Here is a 25654-nt window from a genome sequence, read left to right on the forward strand (position 1 = left end):
TTCTTAGTAATAATTTATGTTATTTGAGATATATATTTATATTGGAATAAATGTCAAAAGCATAACTTGGATTTTACATATGTTACATATTTCCTCCTCTTTTTTCTTTCTTCTTCTAAATATGCTTAAAATAGAATTCCATAATTTGGTACTCTATTTTGGGCCAATTTTTAAGAAGTACCCCTCCTTGAAGCCCAAGTATTTTTGGGCTCTTAATGAGCCTTCTATAATGTGTGGATCGAACATAAAGCTCCAAAAGGAAGGCCAAGGATGAACATGAATGAAAGAGAGAATGAGAAGGGCTTAAGTTTTTTGATTACCGAATTTTTTATTTTTTATTTATCAATTTTTGTTTAACTTACATAATTGAATCACCTAACTTCAATATGGTTAGTGCTTCTTCTATATAATGGGTAGTTCTTAAGATTTACATGCACGTTAAGGGTTAGCTTTTAGTGGTATTATTCTTACAAAATTGGTTAATTAGTTAAATGGGATCATTTTAAAAAGTGATATTAAATAAGTATGCATTTCAATTTTCAAGTCCCAATATCTACAACATTTCCTTTATTCATTAGTTATAAGCAATACATGAGTATATATATATATATATATATTCTTTATTACAATAAGAAATTAGCAGAAAATAAACAAAAATAAAAAGGAATATTGAGTCCAACAAACTCACTCAGTATGTTATCAAAGGGATATAGATACGATTGTAACCTTCACTTTAGTTTTAATTCAATTAGGGATAAATTCTCTACCTCTTATCCAAAGGGAAAAAAAGTTAAAAGAATGACTTAATGTACTAAAATTTAAATATTTATAATTTGTTTAAGGAAAACAATCATTGTACAAAATTTCAGTTAGATTATTTTATATTTAAAAATAAATCGTGTGTTTTATATGGACACGATTGAATAAATTAAAATTAAAATTTTTAAAAATATTTTTCTCTTATGGACATGTGAAATTAAAAACAATATTCACAAGATACAATCTCTTAAAATGAACATTTCCTTACAAGTTATTAAACTAATATTAGAACAAACTAATTACACAAATTTAACTATTCATATCATAGGAAAACAATTGAATTATAATTGCTAAGGAGATTGCAATTATGATCTCAAAGATTTAGAACAAAATAAACTAGGTAAATAGAATTTATTTGAGTTCAAAGAAAAACAACTTCAAAATAACTTAGACGCTGCTGAGAATCAAATTACTTAGGTGAAGTGGTGCCTAAGGTGGTAAGAAATCCTTCTACCACAATACAAGGTTTTACTTAAAAAAATAGCACTCTGTACAATAATATTCACAAAAGACAGTTTAGAGGTCAAAAACTCTCCATACATACACATATGTTTCGAGACTTGTTTACATGTCAAGATTTATATCAATCGCTCTAATAAAGCAATAAGACAAGTATATTACATTATAATAATAACATATAATGTAAATATGGATTCTTAGTAGCTCATCCAATATAATCGTGATCCAATCCAAAGAGCATAATTCAAGAGATTGTCTTGGAAAATTTCGAATCAATCTAATCACCGATATAATATTCTTCAAGTACCATAATCTTTCATAATGAGCTAAATATTAATAATTCAATCAACATAACCCAGATAAATAGTTTAATAAGTTGTCAAAACCTTAAATATAAAAATTGTCTTCATACAAATTTGGTGGGTAGAGAAATGGATCACAAGAATTATATTTGAAGTGGGTAAGCATAAAAATAATTATTCAATAGAAATTGAGCTCACCGAGACTCCTTTAGGCCTAGAAGTTAGTGGCACCAAGGAGGAGGATTCCTTGTGTGCCATGGCAAACATGCCCAAAATGGGGGTTTTGGGCAGATTTGTATTGAGTTTAATTATATGCGCTTTTTATTTTTGATCTGTAAAAAAAAAGCTCATATAATTATCCAACTCAATTACTTAAAATTTTATTCATAAATATTGTTTTAATATTAATTAATACAATTAAGCGATTCTAATTTGTTAAAATTATAACAATTTTACCATAAAAGAATCTACATGTAAATTAGTATAATTGCCAATTAAAATATAACTACGACAACTAATTAATTTAATTCTCACTTTAAACTCAATTATTTAATTTCATACAATTAAATAGTACCCTAAAGAAATTGAATTAATTTCCAAGTCATCTCTTATGTTCTTAAGAATACATTTACCGCAAATAGTAATTTATGCAATCTATTTCTCATTCGCCGTTTTCATCCATCATTCAACCAATTCTTATTATGCAAGTAGTACAAAGTTGTATTGAGTTGGCGGAGGGACTAATTAAACATATATAATTAGGACTTAAATGATTTGTAATTAAATTATAATTGTTCATCTATTAATTACAAAAATATTTAGTCATTGAATCATTCCACTAAAATACCATGATTGATCTCCCTATTATATACCATTATGAAAGCTACAAGTGTTTAGCATTTGTCCAATAACCTTGTCATATGTGTGTAATCATCATAAGATATATTTGATCTCTTTACTACTCTTTAGGTTAAATCTATTCATCTATTTCGATTAATTTTATCTCATGGTCATCATTGTATCTTCTACGATGAAAATGGTCGTTACTTACAAATAGTAATGACATTCATATTAAACAAATGACTTGTGACAATGTTCTTTTTTCATAATCCATGCAATGCTAGTGAGAATGTATCATTTACTCTTTATTCGAGCTATGAAATCCATTATTGCAAGTAATGTCATGCCACGCCATGCACAAGTCATATACCTAAAGTATATGAGTCATAAGCACATGATTTGTCACTTACTCATGATTTAGATAAGTCACACAATGAATGTTACAAATGAATAAATTCATAAACTAATCTAGGATAAATTCAACTTGGTCCAATTCGATGAATTACTAGTACAAACAATCATATCTATGTCTCTATTTTTGGGAATCACCTACTTCAATGGCTAAGACAAGTTATCTCCCTGTTTGGACTTTATGGATGACATAATATTCCCTTATTTATTTGAATCATTTGCTCAATCTGATTTTGTGGATTATGGACAAGTTAGATTACCTATTATTATAAGTTGTCTTCTCACATTATAATCCATCCATACAGTGGCGGACCCAGGATATTAATCTTGGGGGAAGCTAAAATTAGACATACTACATAACAATAGATTTAAACATACAAACAATCGATTCAAAAGAAGTAATATTTCAATATAACAATAGATTTAAACTTATAAACAATTGATTCAAAAAAAGCAGCATTCCAACATAATAGTCGATTTAAACATATAAACAATCAATTCAAAAGAAGAAGAAGTATTCCACCATAACAATTGATTTAAACATATAAGCAATCATTTTTTGAAAAGGCTATAGTATATATACAAAAGGGAAAATTGCAAAAATCTTAAACCTTGGGGGCCTACTTATATTTTTTGGAGAGCCATAGTATATTTACAAAGGGCAAAATTGCAAAAACATTAAACATTGGGAGGGGGCATGGTCCCCTAGGCCACTACTAGGCTCTGTCATTACATTCATATAATGCAACTTGTTATTAGTTAAACTTTAGGTAATCAAGGAACATATATTTTCTTATATATTTTACTTTTTCATGCAAAAACCCATTGAGAATAATCATAAAAAGATTTAATCAATCAAACATATAATTCTTATTTTTTTATTCATTCAATTAGTCCAAAAATAACAAGTAGCATGACGAAATCACTGTGCTAAAGGTCAAATCCTAAAACTAGGTGGTTTGTTTTCAAAGAATAGACCCAAAGTTTTCTTAAACAATCATCTTGATTTACTACGACTTTATCTCTATTCTTTTCACATTTTTTCTTCTCTACTAAAATCTTGGACTATGATGAAGAATCTTGAAACCTCCAAAAATAAATCTGTTTAATACGAGTCCAATTAAGTTTTATACTGATTGATATTGATATTATTGTCAGTATAGGAGGACGTTGAACACATTCTCCTCTTATTTAAGGGTTGGGAAGGAGCTATGAATAGTTCTAAATATTGTATAAAAAAGAACAACTATGATAATAATCTATAATAAGATTAATATTCAAAAACAAATATCTAATACGAGTATTTTAAAAATAGTAAAAATTCTGATTGAATAAATTTTTTTTGAAAAGTACAATTTTCACAACAATTTTATGTGTAAATAAAAAGATGGCAGCCAATCTCTCCGTTTGCTCATGCTGTTAATCCTTAGGAATAATAATAATAATACAGATCCAATGCACATTTCTGCCTTCAGAAATAATAATGACAGTAAAAAAGTTTATTTTACAATTTTTCTCTCACTTCTCCATGTAAATCCAGATCAAATTTCTGTAACCAAAAAATATTACTTAATAGTCAACTGGTAAATTTTAATTAATTTTGAATTAATTAATTTTTTTATTATTTTAGATTTTTCTTAAATAAAGTTTAAGATTAATTAAAAAATAGTGAATTGATAAATGTCATACATTACAATTACAATTATTATATTTTATTTATATAGTAATATATTTATTTCAACATCATATATTTACTTATTAATATATAAATTGTAATAAAAAAGTAAAAATAATCATAATTTTATGGAAATTTAGACTAAAAATATTAAAGGAAGTAAACTTGTTAAAAGACTAAATTCTATATTAAGGACAACTGAATAGAAGTGCTTTTAAGTAATCTTATATTTCATCAATCAAATACTTGAATCTTATATCTTAAGCTTCCAGCTAAATAAATCATAAACAATATCACATTCTACCCATATTATAATTTTATTACGAAATATAATTTACATTTCAAAAAGTAATGGGAAAATTAAAAATGGTAGTAGAAGAAGGGAACAAAGAAAACCAAGCCAATTGTGGGGCTTTAGGTAATTAATTGTAAAATTTATATACTCAAAATTAAAGAAAATGACTCTTAACCTAAAGCTTGACATCTTGCTGATCCTAGGCCTAGGCCTAGGCCTATGCCTTAATATAATTATTAATTGTGGTATCCAATTAGGACCCTTTTGAAATTTGACCAAATTGGTGTTTTTAAGATCCACAAATATTCCATCTCATATAAATTTGGACCATCGATAAGAAATGTTATAATAAATCAAGATTTTGATGGCAACATGCTCAATTTGTTTAATGTTAATAATTTTAGCCGATTATAAAAATAGTACGTAGATGACAGACATACAAAGCTCCTTGTATTATTTTATATTTTTTTATTCAGATGAATAAAAAATAAGACTATTCTTTTATTTTATATATTTACGTGGAGTTATTTTGTAGGGCTTGCCATTCATAAATCTATGCAACAGGAGACAACAAAGGTGACAAGAGAAGAATGTATCATTTATATCCCTGTATTTGGTTATTAGATTCATTTTAGTACTTATATTTTTTTTGGTCCACTTTGATTTTTGAATTTGGACATTAAACCCACTTTGATCCCTGAACTTGGATTCTATCAAGATTTAATGATATCACTAATGTTATTATAATAAGATTGGACTGAACAGACTGAGAACTGACTCATATAATGGTCCAAACAAAGAGGTTGAATTAATTGACTTAGAAACTATTTGAAATTGGTAAAAATTGAAAATTGAGACAAAAACCGACAGTTGAATGGGTTAAACCGGGACAAAAATCCATATATTTTTAAATTGTTAGATTTTTATGAATTTTTAACTAATTATTTAATGATTATTGATATGGATGTCTAACCGGTCGAACTAGATGAATCGGGAACCAGTGGTTTGACTTGTTCAACCATCGATCTAATTATTAAAATACTGAATATGAAACTCTGAGATTGTACAATAACATCACTTAAAAATTTATATAAAATTTTAAAAATTCAAGTGATGATGTGACACAATATCAGAGTACCACATCATCAAACTTTTATAATTTTCAAGTTTAGGGACCAAAATGGACCTAATTGTCAAGTTCAAGTGCTAAAGTGAAAAAAAAAAAGCACACATGTCAAAGAGAACTTACTTGCCAATTTCAAGGGCAAAAGAGTATATTATCCCTTTATTAATAGAAAACTATGTGCCATTTATAAAAAGATATATGATGTTTACAATTTTTTTCAAAATTTGTAATTATTTACCAAAGAAGAAGGGAGAATTCATTCATTTGGTTGCATAAAAATAAGATATGAATATAAAAGTTTGATTACACATTTTAAAATTTTTTTACATTTGCGAAGCTTTTCCCATAGAGTAATCCACTATAAATCAATTTGTACAATATATGATTTCAATTCAACTCAGTCACCAAGTTTCATGACATCAATAACAATGGGCACGACATTGGCTTAGGGGGCACTTAGTGTTACGACACGGCCTTGCTAGTATTGCAACCTAGACAACTGGCCATTGGGTTCCCTTTAGTTCAATGTTTGGCTTGCCTCGAAGGCTTGGAATTGTAACTTTGAGGCTTAATGTCGTGACACCCCACACTTAGTATCGCAACCTCAATGACAAGCTACTTCAAGTTGGGTTTTGGTGAAGTTTACTTCCTTAAGGTGATGAAAGGTCAATGTTGTGACACACAGACACCTATGTCGTGCAACAGTTGAGGTCTTCCTTGATGATTGGCCTTAGTCACTTCCCTACACAAGGAAGTTTTTTAAAGCACTGAAATAAAGCGGAAGCAAACTAAAAAGGCAAAGAAACAACGAATCAAACAAAAAAGCTTCAAGAAAGCAATGCACACAATATGTTTAAGTAAATGCTTTCAATATATTTTATTACTTGAACAATGAATGATTTACAAATGAGGGAAACACATATATTTATAGTTGAGCTCTCCCAGATCTAACTATACAGATTCAATTACATCAATGACTAAGATTCGTGTCTATGTACAAGATAAGAATCTAAGGAATTTAAACTCTATAAATTCTTATCTTTTAGGATTTATAATATTTATACTCGTAAAATACAAGTTAATAAAGTGTTTACATTTTACTCCTTTAAGTTTCGCAGGCAACTTAGTGTAGATGTGCCATACGCAGAATCTATGATTTGCACTAGGCATTACCCCATTGATCGCTGACCTTATGCTTTCGTGCTAGTCAATCAAAATATAATAAAGATGAATGTCACCTATAACAGAGTGTCACGTTGAATACAACCACCTAAATGTTGCTACTTCTTCACATGAAATCAGAGCATACCCAAGAAAGATAAACTAACCATGGTGTTTAACTCCCACAAATTAAACAAATGCATCTTGTACTTGTTCACACAATAAGTCATGTTGAAACTAATAACATCATGGAAGGCCTCTTATGTTATTTTACTCTAGGGATAAATCTAGATAATTGTTTTTCAATCTTCTATCACCATCAATAGCTATCCAGTGGTAATTAAAAGTCCCTATCTTTCCTTTACATTTCGTAAAAAAAACTTGTGTGATGACTCATCATTACTCTCCTAAGAATCAACCTCCTATTGATCCGAATATAGTTTCTACAATCTTTTGGTAAACTGTCTATTTCATCTGGCTCACCTCATTGAACTTGGACTAATTTAGTGCGCTTGCAAATTCAAAGGCTAGCCATATTATTTGTCTTAAAAGTCCTCTTTAATTCATTTAAAACATGCATCTACAAGCCTAGACATGTTTGAAAGCAATTCATAAGAAACTTTTCTCACTACTTTAGTTAGACAACATGTTCCATCATTATCTAATACAACATTTACTATTGCATGATAGCTACTTCTTTGGCTACTACTATTGTCACTAGCTTTTCCACTTTTATCTTAAGTTAAGAAAGCATACTTGAGGACTTCAGAACCCTTTTTTACACACTGATCCTCCTAACCACACTAAAATCATTCAACTTGGCTTGCTCTTGAGAATAGTTTAACAATGCATCAATCTTTGTGAATCGTATACTTGTGATTGCACCTGATTTTAACTTCAATATAAGGTGATCATTGTGGACACCTTCATTCCAAGACTCAACATCAACCTCATCCCTAAGATTGACACCTTCAGCCGTTGTGTTTGAATCACAACTTGCACTAGAAGATGAATCATTGCTTCCTTTTTGTTCCAATATACTACCTTCATCAAAAGATGTCTTACATCTTGGTTAATGTCAAAATTGCTTGTAGAATGCAATCATTCTCCCCCGCTTCTATTATAGTTTTATTTTTCCATTTCTCTTTTCTTTCTTTTCATCCTTAATACACACAATAAAGGAAAGTAAAGTCCATAATTAGCAAATTTTAACTTGATACACACCAAGGGAGATGCTCTAATTACACGAGCAATAATGCAAATTTTAAATGTGTAAAATTCGTTGCTATTTTACCAAATTGACCTAAAAAATTTAATATTTACAAAAATGACTCAGGTTTAAAAACAATCACCAAAATTACCTGAAATGAATAGTAGAATGGGGTTTTGGCCTTCTACTTGCCAGCACCACTTGGTATTTTGGCCTCATGATTGCCTGATGATTGTGTTAGACTTTAAAAAATTAAATTTTTTGGTTCTGGCCTTCTAATGGCCAGCACCAGAGTATTTTTTTTTAAATTGTATCATATTGATATACAAAAATACTAGTATTTAAAAAAAATTCGCCTTCTAATGGCTCAAGCACTGTGTACCAAAAATTTAAATTTTTTGTGTCGCCCTTTTAATGGCCAACACAGACTATTAAGATTTAAATTTTTTTTGTTCTGGCCTTCTAATGGCTGGCATCAGGTACAAAAAAATTTAATTTTTTTAAATACTGGTAGTCTGGTGCCTGCCATTAGAAGGCCAACACCTAAAAAAATTTAAATTTTTTTTTGTACCTGGTTCCGACCATTAAAAGGCCAGCACGAAAAAAAAAATTTCGTACCTGGTGCCGGTCATTAGAAGGCCAAAACTAATTTTTTTAAATACTAGTATTTTTGTATATCAGTATGATACAATTTTAAAAAAAAATACCCTAATACTGGCCATTGGAAGGCCAGAACAAAAAAATTCAATTTTTTTAAAATCAGACACAATTATTAGACAATCATGAGGCCAAAATACCAAGTGATGCCGATCATTAGAAGGCCAAAACCCCATTCTATTAAAATACATACACATTTAATATTTTATATGAACACAATAAATATGTGAGATTGATTTGAAAATTTAAATTCATAAATATAATTATATTGAAAACTATTAAAATATTAATATTAAAATTATGAAATACGTGAAGTAAAAATTATTTTTCCCAAATTTAGGGTGGATTTGGAGGTATGTTTATCCAGGAATAATAAAAAATAAATTTAAATATTATAAGGATGGTATAGCTTATCACCCTCAATCCATCCTCCAAACTCACTATTAATTTATTGTTATCTTTCTCTTTGATAGTGCTGAAAATGACAGTTATTTTCTCACTGTTTCTGACTTTACCAGTCCGAGTGACAGTTATAGAATGGTAAACCTGCAATGTTTGACAGTTACAGTGATAACTCCCCTTTCCCAATGTTTGACATTTTTTAATTAAAAAAAAAGGACAAAACAAACAAATTACTAACATAAAAACAAATCATACAAGATGGTAAAAAAAATGTTAAGAATAAATTTTAGAAATTAAAAAAAAGAACGAAAAAAACCCAGACTTTCTCTTTCTTTGCTTTTGTATTGTGTCTATTTTTTTAACTGTTCTCTATTTGTGAACTCGTTATGATAACTCTCTTTCTGTGTGTTTTATATTTGATTTGGGAGTAGCTTTCATTTGGGTTTCATTATCATACTCTGAATTTTAAGGTATCTTAGGAGAACTGTTTTCCTTTTCTTGTTTTCCATTTTTATGGAAATTTGTTTTTTTATTTATTTGTTTAATTTTTTTGACAGTTAAGGAAAGGACACTTGTTTTTTTTCGTTGGATACAGTTAATACCTTATTTTGATCTGATCTCCGTACTCTTTCTCAATTTTCCTTTTTCTCATCAAAATTTCATTTGAATATTACTAGTAATAATACTCTTTTTTTTTTTTATCATCTTCTTTAATTTTGGTTTGAATAAATTGATATTCAAGATCTGATTCTTTTCTATCACTCAATTTCCATTTTTGAAATCTGGGTTTTTTTTTTTCTTTTGATACTTGGTAAATAAGAAAGCCAAAAGCTTTTACTTACTTTTGAAGTGTGAGTTAGCCTAGTAGCATTACTACATTTTCTGGGTTTTAGTTATGTTGGGGCAAAATTGGGTTCAATGGTGAAGTGTTAAAGTGACGATAATGCTTCTTGGGATGAGAAGAAGGTGGGTTTGGTGTTAGTAATAAAGTGGGAGTTCTTCAGCATTTGCAATTTTAGCAAAGGTAAGTTTTTTTAAAAGTATCATTTTGATTTTGACAGCTGAATTTTGCTTTATTTTATTTTTTTTGAAGATGCAGAATTTGGATTATATTTGGTTATGTATCGGCTGTGTAATTTTCATATCTGGGAAATTGGGAATTGTCTAATATAGTCCCTTTTTTATTCTCCTCCTTATTGATTTTGTAATCATAGGGTTTTGGGGTGGATTAGTGAAATTGATAATTTCCTGTAACACAGTTGTGAACTTCTTGACAAAGATTTATATGAGAAATAAGCTTCTAAGAATAAAACGTTGTGTTCTATATATGACAACTTTCTGGCTTTTTGATGGACTGATCCAGCAGTCATCTAGTTGAATATTTGTTTGTCTGATTCTGCAGGAGACCGAGGAGCAAGCTAAAGTGGGTTTTGTCGGTAATGTCAAAGTCTCCCTCCCCTGAACCGCAAGACTGTGGACCCTCATCTTCTTCTAAGCCGAGGTGAGCTAATGTGGCTGGCGAGTTAAGTAAAATATCCAGATGAAGATGAAGAAATGAATCTAACTATGAATCTGCAAAGATCATCTCTATAGAATGAGAATTGGGATAGTTTCTCTTTTATTATGATGTTTTAAAGTGTTTTGGGATTTTCTGGTTCTTTTAATGCTAATTGTGGACAAATGAATTGGTGGTTTACATCTAGGGAATCATATGGAATCACTGCAGCGGATGATCTTGATGATACAGTGGGTACAGTTGCTCGTTTTATCGAGCAACTGCATGCCAACATGTCTTCACCAAGTGAGAAAGAACTTATAACAGTGCAGATGCTGGGTATTGCCAGAGCAAGAAAGGAAGCAAGAGCAATTATTGGTTCACATGGACAAGCAATGCCACTGTTCATATCCATTCTTAGGAGTGGCACCCCTATAGCAAAACTCAATGTTGCTGCAATTCTGACTGTGTTATGCAAAGATGAGGACTTACGGCTAAAGGTGCTTCTTGGTGGATGCATTCCACCATTACTCTCACTTTTGAAGTCTGAATCAACTGAGACCAGGAAGGCAGCAGCAGAGGCAATATTTGAAGTTTCGTCTGGTGGTCTTTCAGATGATCATGTTGGTATGAAAATATTTGTTACAGAAGGTGTAGTGCCAACTTTATGGGAACAGCTCAGTCCAACAAACAAACAGGACAAAGTGGTAGAAGGTTTTGTTACTGGAGCTTTGAGGAACCTCTGTGGTGAGAAGGATGGCTATTGGAGAGCTACACTGGAGGCTGGAGGAGTAGATATCATTGTGGATCTTCTCTCTTCTGATAATGCTGCTGCTCAATCCAATGCTGCTTCCCTTTTGGCCCGGTTGATGTTGGCATTCAGTGATAGCATCCCAAAAGTAATAGATTCTGGAGTTGTCAAAGTCTTGCTTCATCTTGTAGGTAAGAATAATGATACTTCTGTCCGTGCGAGTGCTGCAGATGCTTTGGAAGCTCTTTCTTTAAGGTCAAGTGCAGCAAAGAAGGCCATTGTAGATGCGAATGGTGTTCATATTCTCATTGGGGCTATAGTTGCTCCTTCTAAAGAGTGCATGCAAGGAGAGCATGCCCAGGCTCTGCAGGGACATGCGACACATGCTTTAGCAAATATTTGCGGAGGGATGTCTGATTTGATACTGTATCTTGGAGAACTATCACGATCTTCTTGCTTAGCTGCAGCTGTCGCTGACATAGTAGGAGCACTTGCTTATGCTCTAATGGTGTTTGAGCAGACTTCTGGTCTCGATGAGGAACCCTTTGATATAGCACAAGTAGAGGATGTATTAGTTATGTTACTCAAGCCTCGTGATAACAAACTAGTCCAAGATCGTGTCCTTGAGGCCATGGCAAGCTTGTATGGTAACACCCACCTCTCACGATGGCTCAATCATGCGGAAGCAAAACGGGTGCTTATTGGGCTCATAACAATGGCTGCTGCTGATGTTCATGAACATCTAATACTTTATTTAACCAGCTTATGCTGTGATAAAGTTGGTGTTTGGGAAGCTATTGGTAACAGAGAAGGTATTCAGTTGCTCATATCATTGTTGGGCCTATCCAGTGAACAGCACCAAGAGTATGCAGTACAATTGTTGGCCATCTTGACTAATCAGGCTGATGACTGTAAGTGGGCCATTACTGCTGCTGGTGGGATTCCTCCATTGGTGCAGTTATTGGAGACAGGATCTCAGAAGGCTAGGGAGGATGCAGCTCATATTCTATGGAATTTATGCTGTCACAGTGAAGATATTTGTGCCTGTGTTGAAAGTGCAGGTGCAGTACCGGCATTCTTATGGCTTTTAAGAATTGGTGGACCAAAAGGGCAAGAAGCATCAGCTAAGGCTCTTAAAAAGCTTGTCCGAACCGCTGATTCTGCCACTATTAATCTGTTATTAGCTTTGCTCCTGGGAGATACTTCAAGCTCAAAGGCCCATATAATTAGAGTTTTGGGCCACGTACTCACAATGGCACTGCATGAGGATCTTGTGCATAAGGGATCTGCTGCTAACAAAGGACTGAAATCTCTTGTTCAGGTTCTCAACTCCGCAAATGAAGAAACTCAAGAGTATGCAGCTTCTGGCCTAGCTGATCTATTTAGCACAAGACAAGATATATGTGATAGTCTTGCAACTGATGAAATTGTGCATCCTTGTATGAAGCTTCTGACCAGCAAGGCTCAAGATGTTGCAACACAATCGGCTCGAGCATTGGGTGCTCTATCTCGCCCAACCAAGTCAAAAACTGCTAATAAAATGGCTTACATTGCAGCAGCAGACGTCAAGCCTCTAATTAAATTAACAAAAACTTCACTCATAGGTGCTGCTGAAACAGCTGTTTCTGCCTTGGCCAATCTCCTCTCTGATTCCCATATTGCTGCAGAAGCACTGGCTGAAGATATTGTTTCGGCTTTGACAAGAGTGCTCGGAGATGGAACTTCAGAAGGTAAGAAGAATGCATCAAGGGCTCTTTATCAATTACTCCAGTATTTTCCAGTAGGTGACGTGCTTATAGGAAATTCTCAGTGTCGTTTTGCTGTTCTTTCACTTGTTGATTCCTTAAATGCAATGACTATGGGCACCACTGATGCTGCTGACACTTTAGAGGTAGTTGCACTCTTGTGTAGAACAAAAAAGGGCATCAATTTAAGTTATCCACTTTGGTCTACACTTGCCGAGTCTCCCTCAAGTTTAGAGCCTCTTGTGCGATGCCTTGCTGAGGGGCCTCCTGTATTGCAAGATAAGTCCATAGAAATTTTGTCTAGGCTTTGTGGGGAGCAACCAGTTCTTCTCAGTGATCTATTGGTTGCAAGATCAAGTTCTATTGGTTCACTAGCCAATAGAACAATGAATTCTACTAGTTTGGAAGTCAGAGTTGGAGGGGCTGCACTTCTTACATGTAGTGTGAAAGAACACAAACAGCAGTCATTGGATGTACTTGATCAATCCGGGTGCTTAACACCTCTAGTAGAAGCTTTAGTGGAAATGGTGAAGAGGAATACGAGATGTACCTCTTTAGAAGTTGAAGTCAGTGCCCCAAGAGACTTTATTGAGAGAACTGCATTCCAGGAAGGCAAGGAGTTTGATGTTCCTGATCCAGCTACTATATTGGGTGGAACTGTTGCTTTATGGTTATTGTCAATACTATCTTCCTGCCTTTCGAAAAATACAATTACCATAATGGAAGCTGGTGGACTTGAGGTGCTTTCTGACAAGCTTGCAAGCTATGCTTCCAATCCCCAGGTATATCCACCCCTCCCTCTCTCTATATATGAAATCCACCTCTGGAATAGATGCTGAACTACCTCTTCTTTTATTCTGATTGATTTCAGAAAAGGACTTCCAAGGTAAACTTATTGGCTCTGTAGCATAGCTTAAAATATGGGTCTTTGATAATTAAATAAGCAAAAATTGGAGGGATAGTGTGAGATGCGGTTAAGTCTAGTTCATTTTTCCTTTTCAATTTTCAGGCCAATGATCCTTAATATTATACTGTCATGTAACTATGCTCACAGACTAGAGTGTATAAACGTATCTGCAAGGTTAAATACTTGCACCAACTTTAAATAGGTTTTCAGTTACACTTTGCTCTTGTTATATGCAGTACAGATTTCTTTTTCTGGAGCTTATCCAAGTGTTGTCTTATATGTCTTATATGCAAAATGTAAGGTATATTTTTGCTAGCGAAACATGCCATGATTGTAGATGCGTAGAACAAACTGACCAAGGTATCTTCTTGGATGTTACAGCATAGAATTGAGAAAAAGTGAGGAAGAATATAATGCTGACATGATTGTGGAGTGAAAGTGAGAACATGTTTTTTAAATAGATGGGATGTGATATAAATTCCCTGCTCTTAAAATCATTGCTTAATTTTGTTGTTGATATGATGTACAATCATGCTTGGTACATAATGTTCCTAGCTGAAAACTGTGTCTTTACAGGCAGAACTTGAGGATACTGAAGGTATATGGATTAGCGCCCTGCTTCTGGCTGTCTTGTTCCAAGATGAAAATGTTGTTTTGTCTCCTGAAACCATGTGTATCATACCTTTGCTGGCTCTTCTGCTGAGATCTGAAGAGGTTATTAACAGATACTTTGCTGCTCAGGCAATGGCTAGTCTAGTTTGTAGTGGGAGCAAGGAAATAAATCTTGTCATTGCAAATTCAGGTGCGATTGCTGGGTTGATAACGTTGATTGGATACATGGAATCAGATATGCCTAACTTATTTGCTTTGTCCAAAGAATTTTCTCTAGGACAGAATCCGGGTCAAGTTATTCTAGAAACTCTCTTTGAAATTGAAGATGTTAGAGTTGGCTCTGCTGCACGGAAATCTATTCCTCTTTTAGTGGATCTCTTGAAACCAATACCAGATAGGCCCGGAGCCCCTCCAATTGCTGTTCAACTCTTAACCCGCATAGCAGATGGAAGTGATACAAATAAATTAATTATGGGTGAAGCTGGAGCTCTTGATGCATTAACAAAATATCTATCTTTAAGCCCTCAAGACTCAACAGAGGCTGATATATGTGAATTACTAAGAATATTATTTGGCCATCAGGATCTTATTCGATATGAAGCATCGCTTAGCTCATTGAATCAACTTATAGCTGTTCTGCGCCTGGGTTCAAAAAACGCTAGATTCAGTGCTGCAAGGGCTCTCCATCAAATTTTTTATGCTGAAACTGTTAGAGATTCTGAATTAGCTAGGCAGGCAGTACAACCACTGGTTGACATGCTTTCTGCTGCATCTGAGAGTGAGCAAGAGGCTGCTCTTGTTTCCTTGATCAAATTAACTTCAGGAAATACTTCAAAAGAGGCTATAATGACCGATGTTGAAGGAAACCCACTTGAGAGTCTATACAAAATTTTATTGTCTGCTTCATCTTTGGAATTGAAAAGGGATGCTGCACAACTTTGTTTTATTCTCTTTGGAATTTCTAAATTTAGATCAAATCCGTTAGCCTCTGAATGCATACAGCCACTTATTTCTCTAATGCAGTCTGATAGTTGTGCAGCTTTGGAGTCCGGAATCTGTGCTTTTGAGAGATTGTTAGATGATGAGCAGCATGTGGAGCTTGCAGCAGCATATGACATTGTGGATCTCCTTGTTGGCTTGATTTCTGGGAGAAACCATCTGATTATTGAGGCCAGTGTATGTGCACTCATAAAGTTGGGGAAAGACTGCACACCGCGCAAATTAGACATGGTCAAAGCTGGTGTTATTGATAATTGTCTCGAGGAACTCCCTCTTGTGTCCAGTTCATTGTGCTCCTCAATTGCTGAGTTGTTCCGGATTTTGACAAATAATAATGCCATTGCTAGAAGTTCAGATGCTGCAAAAATAGTGGAGCCTCTTTTCATGGTTTTACTTCGTCCAGATTTCATTTTGTGGGGACAGCACAGTGCCTTGCAAGCACTTGTAAATATCTTGGAGAAGCCACAAAGCCTTGCAACTCTGAAATTGACTCCCAGTCAAGTCATTGAACCTCTGATTTCATTTTTGGAATCACCATCGCAAGCTATCCAGCAACTTGGAACTGAATTATTGACTCATCTTCTTGCACAGGAACATTTTAAGCAAGACATCACGACAAAAACTGCAGTTGTGCCACTTGTGCAGCTTGCGGGAATTGGTATACTGAATCTGCAGCAAACAGCTATTAAAGCTTTGGAAAAGATCTCTTCAAGTTGGCCAAAGGCAGTTGCTGATGCTGGAGGTATTTTTGAGCTTGCAAAAGTCATCATTCAAGATGATCCTCATCCTCCTCATGTGGTTTGGGAATCAGCTGCTTTGGTTCTCTCCAACGTTCTGCGTTTCAATGCCGAGTACTATTTTAAAGTTCCTATAATTGTTCTGGTCAAAATGTTGCATTCCACACTTGAGAGCACCATTACTGTGGCTCTTAATGCCTTAATCGTCCATGAAAGGAGCTATCCTTTAAGTGTTGAACAAATGACTGAAGCAGGAGCTATAGATGCATTGTTGGATCTTCTAAGATCTCACCAATGTGAAGAAGCTTCTGGAAGACTGCTTGAAGCTTTATTTAACAATGTAAGGGTACGAGAGATGAAGGTTTCTAAGTATGCCATTGCACCCTTAGCACAGTATTTGTTAGACCCACAGACAAGATCTGAGTCTGGGAGGCTCCTTGCAACTTTAGCTCTTGGAGACCTCTCCCAGCATGAAGGACATGCTAGAGCGAGTGATTCTGTTTCTGCATGTCGTGCACTTGTAAGGTTACTCGAGGATCAGCCAACAGAAGACATGAAAATGGTTGCAATTTGTGCATTGCAAAACTTTGTTTTGCGGAGTCGAACTAATAGGCGAGCTGTAGCTGAAGCCGGTGGCATATTAGTAATTCAGGAACTTCTGCTTTCTCCTAATGCTGATGTTGCTGTGCAGGCAGCATTGCTTATCAAATTCTTATTCTCTAATCACACCCTTCAGGAATATGTATCAAATGAGCTCATCAGATCATTGACAGGTGATATAACGTTGCAACAATTTGTTCTTGCTTTTACAATTTGCTGGTTTCATTTTGAAACGTTCTACATTAGCTTGAAACTTGGCTCAATTCATATCTGTCTGAAGTTCTTATCCTCATGTTATACAATGACCATTTTACACTTCAAAGACTTCAGCCAACGGACAATATCTAGCTCAAGTTCTTACTTTTCTCTTTGCAAAAATTCCTGTCTTGGTTCTCAACATTGTTTTTAAATATTGAAATACATAGTCACTTTGCCGTGCAGCTGCCCTAGAGAGAGATTTGTGGTCTGCTGCAACTATTAATGAAGAAGTCTTGAGAACATTGAATGTGATATTTGCCAACTTTCCTAAGCTCCATATTTCTGAAGCGGCTACCTTGTGTATTCCCCATCTCATAGGAGCACTGAAGTCCGGGGGTGAGGGTGCCCAGGAAGCTGTATTAGACACCCTCTGCTTGTTAAAACATTCTTGGTCAACCATGCCTATAGAAATTGCGAAATCTCAGTCCATGATTGCAGCTGAAGCAATTCCTATTTTGCAAATGCTGATGAAAACCTGTCCTCCGAGCTTCCATGAGAGAGCAGACAACCTGTTGCACTGCTTACCAGGGTGTTTGACTGTTACCATCAAGCGGGGGAACAACCTAAAGCAAGCCATGGGAGCCACTAATGCATTTTGCCGATTGACAATAGGGAATGGTCCTCCCAGGCAAACCAAGGTAACAACTCTTTAAAAGTCGTTGGAAAGAAACCTTGTATATCCTCTTGTCCATAGACTGGTCTATGTCCGTATAAAATGTATCTTGTTCTTTATTTTTAGGAAAATTTCCATGTCTTAGCCCTTTTTGGTCTCTAATTTAGTTATAGCTATGCACTGATTTCCGTTTGCTAGAGTTTAGAAAATTGGGGTTTTGGCATATTACCATTTCTTATTTTATTTTATGGCTCCTGTATTTTCCACTTTATACAGTATTTGTGGCATGCATGACTTCATCAACTTATCAAGATTTTCTAGTTTCTCTTTGTTCAAAAAATTTGAAGTTTGCAGGTATAAATTTATCAGAAATTCAGTGCTTAGCATTTCATTTATTCAGTAAAATATCTCCAGAAACATTTATTCAGAACAAGAATTTATTAGCAAGTTTAGAATCTCAATTCCTTTTGCATAGCTTTCAAATCTGCGCCATGATTCTTGTCTGAAACTTCTTATGTTATTACATTATTTTATTACGACCGAAGCCTATACTTTAACATTAGTTGTTTTGCATGATTACTAGGTTGTGAGCCACAGTACTTCTCCAGAATGGAAAGAAGCCTTTACATGGGCTTTTGACGTGCCCCCGAAGGGACAAAAACTCCATATCATTTGCAAAAGTAAAAATACTTTCGGGAAGGTAAAATAAAATTTCCGATGTTCTGCTGAATTTACAGTTCAGTTGTCGCAGCCTTGATATGGTGATACTTGGTGCTCAGATGAACAGTTATATTTCTGATCTTTCAAATGTTTTGCATTTTGATTGCTGATGGAGATGTTGGCTTTTTCAGACAACTCTAGGAAGAGTGACTATACAAATAGACAAAGTCGTGACCGAGGGAGTATACAGCGGTTTATTCAGCCTGAACCATGATAGCAACAAAGATGGGTCTTCGAGAACGCTTGAAATCAAGATTATCTGGACAAACATGATTTCGAACGAAGATAGCATATAAAATGGTTACAAAGCTTATTTGTCTACATACAAGCAACCACCATGAAACCAGGTGCAGAAATTTACAGCTGAAGGATATAATGTTAATACTATCAGGTACAGCTACCGGTTCCCATTTGCTTGTGTAGGTAAATTGTTATATATATCTATCCATCCAAGGTCCAGTTTTGCAGTAAATGCTTAGCATGTAGAGTATGAAAATGTTTATTAAATTGAGATTAAAAAGGAGAATCAGAGAGGTTCCCTAAATATGTAGGGGAATATAAAAGCTGTTTAGGCGTTTTGTTTTGTACAGATAAGTTGTTAGGGAGTAGCAAAGCAGTGTCATGTTAAGGGGGAAAATGGCATCGCAAAAATGTGGTGAAATGGGGGCATTTTTGCACCAAGTATTGCCTTGAATAATGATGGAAATGGCTGAATTTGTGCTTCTTCCTTATATCCATACCAGTGCTATTTCTAAAAATATATAATTAAAATTATTTTTGTTATATTATATTAATATAAAGCCTTAAATTTAAAATACCATTATTATTTGATATTGTGACAGTGAAGTTTTTTAATTTCACAAATGAGAATAAAAATTATGATGTTAATTTCACAAATAAGATTTTAAGAAATGATCATGTATCTCATTTATTTAGTTTTAATTTTATAAATATCAATTACATATTGATGGTTTCCTAACCTTATTTATAGAATTAAAAAATTCACCTTTATCAATTAATAAAAAAAATCAATGTTAATTTAGGTTTGTAACTATTATTTGCATGTTTATTGAGTTAATTGATTACTTGTTTTAACTCCCTGCTGAAGTATATATAATGAAAGGTTATATTTAAATTAAATTTTAATAAATAATTATTTATTTAATTTTTGAAATTATAACAATATTACTAATGTATTATAGCATTTTAATTAGAATCGAAGTCGATTGCATCAATCATTTTAAATACGTATTTTAACATTAAAAAGTATTTTGTGCCCTAATGGATTGAATATAAATATTAAATAATGGAATTACTTATTTTTCTTTTTATGAAAAGGGATTTTTGCATGCAAAACATGTATGATTATGATTTTACTTGCAATTGGAAACTCTTTTGACTACATAAATTACTATTCATATTATATACTTTCAATTGTTAAAATTAAATTTTATAGAAAATTATGGACATTAAATTTGCTTGTGCAGACTAGTTATTTTAAGGATTAAATAATTAACTTTGAATAAATTCAAATTTAAATTTATTCAATAACTAATTTAATTAACACAAAACACTACCAAAAAAAACATAAACATAAACCTATAAAACTCTATATAAAAATTATTAATGTATAAATGTTTATATTAAAAATAATGGACACAAACGAATGAATATGTTATATAAATTGAATTATTATAAAATATATAAAAAATTAGAATTTTTCTAAATGTGACATAAGAAAACAATTTAAATACAATGTAGAAATATTGAATCATTTTTGAACATACTAAAAACTCAAGTTAGTTTATAATAAATATATATTACTTTAAACTTAAAAATAAAAATAACAACACAAATCTTTTCTCATTTATTTGTTTTTCTATCCTTTTTTCTCTTTTCTTTCCCTCTATAATGCTGAAATTTAGGATTATGTCCGTATACTTTAATTTTGAAATAACTTTGTCACTCTTTTTGACACTTTTAACTATTCCAATTAAAATAATGGCGTATATATCGTCCTAAAACATCTCTTCTAATAATATCATGACTTAATCACCTTCTAATTAATCATACTTACATAGAATTTCTTTTATTTTATTGGAATGATAATTTTAAAGAAAAATCCACTTCAACAATTTAAGTAAAATTATTTAGACTAACTAATTATATTATAAAAGTATATTAACAAATCATGTCAAATTAAATTATACGGACTAAATCTCATATTTTAGTATAATAAAAGAACCAAAATCACAATTTGACATTATATCTTTCTTTCTCTATCTCTGTCTCTTTCCCCTTCCCTTTTTTTTTTTCCTTTCTCGTAGCCAGTCCCTTCTCTCCCCCAATTCCCCACCCAACTAAATAAATAATGATGGGTGTCAAATTATAGGCTGCCTAATATGTACTCCTCCCTTGTTGTGCACTGTATCAATAATTGGTGCGGTGGACGTGGACGATATAGCTTCACAATCCCAAAGTGGCACCCTCGCTAATCAAACCAAACAGACCAATAACCCAGCCAACAAAGTCAACTACCCCGCGCTTCCCAACTCACCTATTCCACTCGTTCCAGAAGTCTCCACTAGCTTGAACACCATTCTGATTCCTCCCCCTTCTACCTTTGGAGAAATTTCTTTATAGTACGGTGAATGCCTTTCTCCCCACCTTATAGTAGTTAATAAAGGCTCTGAGGGATCCTCTAGCCTCCAACCCCCACCAATCCTCCAGCTACTTCGACTCCACCAATTTCTACAATGCCTCATGGACTCCCTAAGCCATTTGATCACATAGTTCGTTGTTTGTAAGAAACAGCAACATGTCTCACAACTATGTCTCCCATCTAGTTGGACTAAGGTTCTCACCAACAAGCATCAAGTCTGCAGCCCTACGATTCAAAAACCCAAGAGAAATTACGATGTCTGGGAGAACAATTTTCTCAGCAAGAGTGTCATTTGAAGATCGCCAAAGCAACTATTCGCGAAGATCGCCTCCTAAGAGATTTCAAGGCTACTAGCAGCCAAGGACCAATTCAAATATAGGCAGATGTGGGCATGGACATTATAACTAATCGAGAGAGAGAGAGAAACAGTCAGTAGATGAACAATGTCTATACCACAGACCGCCAAGGACCCATCCACAGTTATAAGGAGCCAGGATCAACGACTCAACTACTCCCCTTCCCAAATATTTGATCAGGTAGAGAGCCGACAACTCTAATCATCATTACAAATATTGCAATACTCGAGGACAACGGACTGAGCAATGTGTCATTTGAAGAATTCCATTGAAACTGCGATTTGAAAGGGCATCTTAAGCAATTTTTAGCTCAAAGGCCCCTATCAGGTGAACAAGGATCAAGACAGAGGAGTGGGCCATCAGGATCACAAAGCAATGGTAGGGGGAAGAAGCTATTCAAGGGAATTAAGATGTTCTAATAGGAGGTAAGCACGCGGAATAGGTCTTGTCAAATTCAAAGTAGAAGGCCCATATAAGGAGTGCCTTGCCAGTTTTAGCCACAATAAAAAAGCCCAAACCTTTCCCATGGAGTCGTCGATTCTCAGAGCGAGATGAGAGAGACATTTTAGATGCAAAAGGAGATGACCCTTTGGTGGTCTCGACCAATATCTCTTGATTCCAAGTCAGGATTGTCATGAAGTGTTCAAGCATGTTTGTGAATTTAGTTGAGGGATTCATGGGTGTAATAATTAGAAATAGTATTTTTGTTAAGTGATTTTAGTTTACTGTTAAAGTATAATGACTTAAATGTAAATGCCAAAAATTTAAGGAATTGTTATAAAAGTATGGTTAATTTATACTGTAATAAGTCCCTAGAATATTCGGTCAACATGGAAAAGGAGTAAATGGAACAAACTCTCAATTTTAAAAATTAAGGATTAAATAGCATAAAAGATAATATGTAAGGATAATTTTGTAAAATGGTGATGGGTCTAGTTAGATAAAAATGTTAATTTGAGGGTTGAAATGATATTAATCGAATGAAATTATCATCTAGATCAAGGAACTCGTCAACCGGAATTGAACTGAGGAAAATCCAAAGTCTCGGATTAGTTGTTGACGTTGTTTTACGACCGTTTCAATTTAGGTAAATTCGTAGTCCTTGAACTCGAACTCTATTATTTATTTAAACAATTTAATTATTACTTTGATATCTTAATTAAATTTATTTATATATGGAAATGCTTGAATTATGAAATGAGGAAGATGTGGATTATGAAATTACGTATGTAATTGTCGGTTTTATCTGACTAGCGCTGGGTGCAAATCATTGTCGGTCTATCCAACTAGTGCTAGGCATACATTTGATATCGTCGGTTTATCCAACTAGTGCTGGGTGCAAATCATTGTCAGTCTATCTGATTAGTACTGGGCACACATTTGATATCGTCGATTTATCCGACTAGCGCTAGGTGCAAAACATTGTTGGTTTATTTGACTGACTAGTGCAGGGCACACCTATCACCAGTTTGTCTGACTAGCGTTGGGCCCAAAGCATTGTCAGTTTATCTCACTAGTGCAAGGCACACCTATTGTCAGTTTATCCGATTAGCACGGGGCACAAAACAATGTTACGATTTATTTGTTAGGCATCGGGTGCTAGTAACAAGATAATCTATATTGATGATGCATAATCGATCCCTTAAAGAAGGTTGGTAAATGAGGGATATGATGAAATGAGTATAGAACATTCATAAGATATCTTATGGTAAACTATGTGAAAATAAACATTACATGCTATGAATTCTGAATTTGTAGTTATTAAATATGTGTATAATCTTGGAGATTAATGTGATTACTCAGTATATGATTTATTCTTTAGGTATGCAGGTTAGGTGCTTATCTTGATTTTCGACTCAGCATCCAGCAATAATCCCGAACTCAACATTGTGAAGTATTTTTTTTGGTGTCTTGGCATGTACCTAGAATGTTAATGTTTAAATAAATGGTCTTTTGGTATACAGTTGAACTTAGTGAAAATTACTTGTATTGGATGTTGTCAAGTGAACTTTTGTTCTATATTTTGCCTTAGGATAATGCTTGTATATAGATTTGGTTAAATAAAAGTAAGTTTTGTGAGATTGACTCTTTGGATGTATATGTGATAGGATAAGTGATTTTGGATTGATGGTTATTGATGTTTAGGTGTATATATGTATGTTTTTTTTGTGTGGAAGATATTGCATATGGTTAATGTTTTATGTTCTTTGGAATTGGCTCTTTGAGGAATTAAATGATTTAATTCTTTTTGTTTGAGTTGAAATATGGTAGGATATGGTAATTAAAATTTATGATTCTTAATTGTGGTGTAAGATAAATGTAAGATTTGATTAAGGTTGAATGCTTTTGTATGTAATGATTGAAATGTGGTGTCAATGAGGGCACATTATTTAGGCACTTAAGTTGTATGAAATTGGCATATTTTGAGTTGTTTTGAAGTGTATTTGATGATGTTTAGAGGATAGTTTTAGGCTTGACTTGTTAACCAAGACATGTGTGATAAATGCCTTGTCTTAGAAGCAAATTGTGATACACTCAGCCTAGGACACGGGCTGCCACACTACCATGTGTCTTATTGCCTTTAGGTGCAGGTTTCACATGGTCTAGTACACGCTTGCGACACAGCCGTGTGTCTTAAAACAGTTTGTCATACGGTCTGAGATAGGGTAGTATGACCTTAATTTGAATATACACACGGGCTGGGACATGGCCGTGTTTTTGGACTTCGAATGTCCACACAGTCTGGGCTGTGACACATAGCCCGGCTATACGACTATGTGTCCTCAGTTTTTAAAATTTTCAGTCCATATTTTTCTATTTTGTTTCAATTTGACCCCACAATGTTCCCAAACTATTTTTAGGGCCTCGTAAACTCGGTTTTAAGGCCGGTAAGTGTATGTTTGCTATAAATGGAATGTGATTTGATTATCTGTAATTATAATTGAATATTTGTAAATTAGTAATGTTAAATGTTTAAAATGTTATCGTGATACTCTGTGACCCAAATTCGGCGACGAAGACAAGTTAGGGGTGTTACAAAAAAAATTACATGTTTACTATAATATTGACACATTTCTCAACAAAAGTACCATGACTAATCTCCCCATTTTATACCATTACATGAGTTACTCATGTCAAGCTTTAGTCTAATGAACTTGTCATATGTGTTAGTCTTGTAAGATATCCATAATCCCTTTAAGTTAGTTTTGTTTACCTAATAAGATCCATTTTATCACATGGTCAACGTTGTATCTTCAATAATGAAAATGATCATTACTCGTTGTAGTAATGATGAACATGACAAAGGTTATTTTTCTGGGACAATTGATAATGATAAAATGATCATTACTCGTAGTAGTAATTATAAAATCAATTGTCCCAGACAAATAACCTATTGTCATGTTCCATTTTCATAATTCATACAATGTTAATGAGAGGATATCATTTAATCTTTATCAAGCTATGATTTCACTATTGTAAGTGTAGTCATATCATGCATAAGTCATAAACCCAACATTCCAACTTTGAACCCACTAAGATGAAAGCACAAGTTTTCAATATATCAAAACACATGGTTACATATGCACTGCCATTCACTTACTTTGGATTTAGGTAAGTCACATCATGTATGTTACAAATGAATAAACCCATAAATAGATCTAGGATAAATTCAACTTGGATTATGTCTGATGTATTGTCAGTCCAAACAATCACATCTACATTTCTATTTTTGAGAGTCAATCCAACTCTAATAGACATAAAAAGTTATCTCCCTAATTGGACTTATAGATAACATAATAGTCTCATATTATTTGAATCATTTGCTCAATTTGATTCTATAG

The 25654-nt window shown here is 33.6% G+C and overlaps 1 protein-coding gene across 1 annotated transcript; it reads left to right on the top strand.

The window, feature by feature from the left end:
- Positions 1–9614: 9614 nt before the first annotated feature.
- LOC108486363 (protein CELLULOSE SYNTHASE INTERACTIVE 3) lies at positions 9615–19525 on the top strand. The gene is made up of 7 exons (XM_017790388.2): positions 9615–10381; positions 10760–10858; positions 11061–14130; positions 14832–17376; positions 17645–18099; positions 18658–18774; positions 18926–19525. Exons 2-7 carry the CDS (start codon positions 10797–10799, stop codon positions 19088–19090), a joined length of 6414 nt encoding a protein of 2137 aa, XP_017645877.1. The 5' UTR covers positions 9615–10381; positions 10760–10796; the 3' UTR covers positions 19091–19525.
- The last annotated feature ends 6129 nt before the right edge of the window (positions 19526–25654 follow it).

This window comes from Gossypium arboreum, chromosome 6 (assembly GCF_025698485.1).
Source record: "Gossypium arboreum isolate Shixiya-1 chromosome 6, ASM2569848v2, whole genome shotgun sequence".
NCBI classification, from domain to species: domain Eukaryota; kingdom Viridiplantae; phylum Streptophyta; class Magnoliopsida; order Malvales; family Malvaceae; genus Gossypium; species Gossypium arboreum.